Genomic DNA, 4311 nt, shown 5'->3' with positions numbered 1-4311 from the left:
AGGGGTTCTGGACTGATGAGAGTGACGATGACTGCCAACAGGCAAGAGGGAAGCCTTGGCAAGAAGCGTGCTCCTAGTGAACAGCTCCAGTAAGGTGGTCTTTGAAAGTGCAACRCCAGCAAGTGGTGGCAGGCTGCCCTGCTAAGCAGCAGCTCTGCCCGGTCAGCAGCCAAGGGCTGCTTGCAGAGCAGCTTCAGAAAAGACTTTGGGCRCAGGGCGTTTGTTGCAAGAAGCTTCTTTATTGGTCTCCTGGCAGYGGTGCTGCTGCCGTGGGAAAGGGATTTTCTGGAGGTGGAGGTYGGGATGCTTGGTGGCTGGCGGCGTGAAGGCTGCCACCCTAGCTCTCGGCAGGAAGACCTCTGTCAGCATGCTTAGCGCAGCAGGCTCCTGTGCTGTCCCTGCAGGTGCCTGGCGTAGCCAGAGGCACCTCCTTGTTGCCAGAGTGGAAGCGATGGAGGCCTGTGTCCACCAGGCAGCGATGTGTCCACCAGGCATGACGAGATCTCCGAGAGATGCTGCGGGAGATGCAGGAGCCTGCAGAGGCGTACGTCCAGCTCTTCAAGCAGAAGGAGGAAAGCAGCGATCCGTGGAGGAGAAAGGCGAGACAGTGCAGACGCTGGAGGGGRCATCTGCCCTGCGGGGCCCTGCCCCTCCACAAGAGCGTGTGTGGCCCAGTGCGCTTCTCCAGCAGTGCTGTACTTCTGAGGAGGCCGGCGTGGCTCCGCTGGCTGGCCAGAAGATGCCCAAGTTGCCTTGCYGCACCCCAAAGATGATGTGGATGAGCAGGCTGCTCCCAGAGGCATTGGCCAGCCGCAGCTTGCAGGCGCGGGAGGAGGGCAGCACCACGAGCTGGCAGTGGTGGGAGGGAGGCAAGAGGTGCCAGGCTTTCTGCACAACTTGCTGGAACCAGCACGCGGTTTTCTGCACGTTGAGGTAGGAGCGGGTGCAGAGGGTGCGTAGGAGGCAGGACCCCTGCTTTGTGGCCAGCTGTGYCTGGGGCTGGTGGAGGAAGCACAGGACATCGCCCAGCAGCCACTGCCTGGCGCACATGCACTGCAGCTGCACGCGGACGCGGCCGTGGCCTGGYGTTCGCTGCCGGGTGCTGGCTACCTCCAGGTGGAAGGCATGCCCGGGTGGCGGCCTCAGGGGCACCAGCAGGCTGTAGGTGTTGTGCTGGCAAGGGTTGCAGCCCGGACAGGCCCTGCGCATGTGGATGCCTGGTGCCAGGCGTGGGAAGAAAGACCTGAAGGTGAGCACTCGGCAGGCCGAGAGCAGATCGCCCACCAGCTCCTCCACCACCTTTGAGGTGTTGGTTGAGTCCTGCGGMGGCCACTGGAGGTGCTGCTGCAGGAAGCTGCCTGGAGGCCAGTGCTCTAGGCGTGCCTCCTCCTTCTCCTCTTCCTTGCTGCCGGAGGTGCTCAGCTGGCTGCTGCTCTGCGACTCYCGGGCAGGCTTCCTGGCCAGCCAGCAGTGTGCCAAGAGCAGCACAAGGGCTCCCACGGGCTCCCAGAGCTGCCACCAGTGGCAGGCAGCAAAGACCAGCTCCTGCTTGCTGGCGTTGCTCTCCTGCCGGATGAGGTGCTCCACCTCTTGCTGCAGCTGAAGCATCTTGTGCTGGAGCTGCTGCAGGCGCTGCTGCGCTCGCTCTTGCGTGCCCACATCGGTCTGGTCACTGACTTTGAGCGGGTGTGGGACGATGGCCAGCGCAGCCAGGACGAGCACAAGACACGCAGCCATGGCCTGCAGGAGAAGGGAGAGCAGCGGGTGAGCGAGGCTGGGTGCRAGAGAGCAGGCAGCTCAGCAGCAGCGGCCCTGGGCCCCCCAGGGCTCCCCAGGCGGCCCCCTGTGCGGCCCCAGCTGCTGCCATGCAGGCTCAGGGCTGGCGGGCGTGCAAGCAGCTGCCGGGCTGGCGTTGGCGGCCGGGCCCCGGCGCAGCCCCGCCTGGCCCCCCACGCCGCTCAACCTGTCGAGGTTGCTGCAGCCTGCGCCAGCCCCGGCTGCAGTGCTGTGGGGCGGGCGTGGTGTGGGGCCAGCCCCGCTGACAGCCCCCCACCTTTGTGACTCGCGCTCTGTGCAGCAGCGGGGGCAGCCCCTCCGCAGGGCCAGCGGCCAGCCCTGGCTGCTGGCCCCAGCTCGCCGCTGCCATGCACCTGCCTCGCACAGGTCGAGCCGTGGCCCCGGCACCRCGAGGGACAAGGCTGCTTGGCAGCAGCACACGGGGCCCCACGCTGCCCTCGTCAAGCCAGCAGAAGCAGCGCAGAGCCCTCAGCCCCGACCACAGCAAAGGTCAAGGCTGCCTGAGCCAGGCTCCAAAGCGTCTCCCAAGCCCAAAGGAGGAGCCTTAGGCCAGGGGCAATGTGAAGACAGGCCCCCTTGCCCCTCCTGGGCTGGAGGTGCTCCTTGGGAGCCTTTCACTGAGAGCCCCCAAGCAAGAGTCTTAGGGGTGGCAGCCCTTCCTCCATTTCTGCAAAAGAGCAGGAGCTGTGGTGTGGTRTYTGTYTTGCATTCCCAGCAGATTTCTAKTCATTTCTWTTGCCAAGCACATTCTCTGCCCACCACATGAGGTGTAGAGAGAACTCAGAGGGCTGCGCTGATGCTGGCCTGGCACCTAACTCCACTCTTAGTACTGAATTTTCAGCCACAGCCTGTATTGTCAACTGTGTCTRTCCTTTCACAGAGTGACAATCCATGGGGAGAACTCCCTCCACAGAACCTCAGAATCTGTGAAGTTGGAAGGGACCTCCGCAGATCCCCTAGTCCAACCTCCCTGCTCAAGCAGGGCCACCTAGAGYGTGTTAGACAGGGTTGCATCGAGGCGAGTTCTGAATATCTCCAGAGAAGGAGACTCCACAACTCCTCCGGGCAACGTGTTCCAGGGCTCTGTCACTCACACAGGGAAGAAATTCCCCCTCATGGTCAGGCAGAACTTCCTGTGCTTCAGTTTGTGTCTGTTCCTTCTTGTCCTTTCACAAGGGACAACCAAAAAGAGCTTCTCACCATTCCCTTAATACCCTCTCTTCAGATACTTATACACATTGGTAAGATCCCCCCTCAGTCTTCTCTTCCCCAGCCTGAAGAGGCCCAGCTCCCGCAGCCGTTCCTCGTAGGGCAGGTGCTCCAACCCTCTGATTATCTTTGTAGCCCTACACTGGACTCTTTCCAGTAGCTCCAGGTATCTCTTGTCCTGAGGAGCCCAGAMCTGGATGCAGTACTTGAGGCCTCCCCAGGGCTGAGGAGAGGGGCAGGATCACCTCCCTTGACCTGCTGGCTCTTCCTAATGCACCCAAGAAGATCATTGGCCTTCCTGACCACAAGGGCACTTTGCTGGCTCCTAGAAAACCTGTTGTCCACCAGCACTCCCAGGTCCTTCTCTGCAGAGCGGATTTCCAGCAGCTCAGCCGCCAGTCTGTTCTGGTGCATGCAGTTATTCCTCCACGGGTGCAGCACCCTGCACCTGTCCTTGTTGAACCTCAGGAGGTTCCTTTCCACTCAACTCTCCAGCCTGTCCAGGTCTCTCTGAATGGCAGCACAGCCCTCAGGTGCATCAGCCACTCCTCCCAGCTTAGTAGCACCAGCAAACTTGCTGAGGAGACACTTGGTCCCTTCCTCTATGTCACTGATGAAGAAATTGAACAGGATGGGACCCAGTACTGAGCCCTGGGGGACACCACTAGCCACAGGCCTCCAACTGGACTCCACGCCACTGATGACAACCCTCTGAGCTCTGCCTTTCAGCCACTTCTCAAGCCACCTCACTCTCCACTCGTCTAACCCATACTTCCTGAGCTTATCCAAGAGGAAGTTGCGGGAGACAGTGTCAAAAGCCTTGCTGAAGTCAAGCTACACAACGYCCACTGCTCTCCCCTCATCTGCCCAGCCAGACTTGGTAGCACAGAAGGCTCTTGGTTGCCAGARTTAAGCACAATTTCCCCTTGGTGAATCCRTGCTGACTACTGCTGATCACCTTCTGTTCCTCCATATGCTTKGAGATAACATCCAGAAGGAGCTGTTCYRTCACCTTTCCAGGGATGGAGGTGAGGCTGACTGGCCTAGAGTTGCCTGTGTCTTCCTTGCTGCCCTTCTTGAAGACTGGAGTGATGCTGGCTTTCTTCCAGTCCTCAGGCACCTCTGCAGTTCTCCAGGACCTTTCAAAGATGATGRAGAGCAGCCTGGCAACAACATCTCCCAGCTCCCTCASTACCCATGGGTGCATTGCATCTGGGCTCATGGATTTGTGAATGTCAAGCTTGCCCAGAAGGTCTSTAATCCTATCCTCCTCAATCAAGGGAAAGTCTTCCTTCCTCCAGACYT

The 4311-nt window shown here is 60.3% G+C and overlaps 1 protein-coding gene across 1 annotated transcript; it reads right to left on the bottom strand.

The window, feature by feature from the left end:
- Positions 1 to 371: 371 nt before the first annotated feature.
- Positions 372 to 1737, bottom strand: LOC146600805 (inositol 1,4,5-trisphosphate receptor-interacting protein-like 1). The gene is made up of 2 exons (XM_085317860.1): positions 700 to 1737; positions 372 to 515 (listed from the first exon to the last, which is right to left on the bottom strand). The coding sequence occupies exons 1-2, from the start codon at positions 1735 to 1737 to the stop codon at positions 372 to 374; spliced, it is 1182 nt and encodes a 393-aa protein (XP_085173986.1).
- Positions 1738 to 4311: the final 2574 nt, after the last annotated feature.

This window comes from Rhea americana, unplaced genomic scaffold (assembly GCF_003343005.1).
Source record: "Rhea americana isolate MKP2758 unplaced genomic scaffold, rheAme1 scaffold_115, whole genome shotgun sequence".
Classification (NCBI taxonomy): domain Eukaryota; kingdom Metazoa; phylum Chordata; class Aves; order Rheiformes; family Rheidae; genus Rhea; species Rhea americana.
Note: the sequence above shows the minus strand (reverse complement) of the source record. Positions and strands in the feature narration are given on the sequence as shown.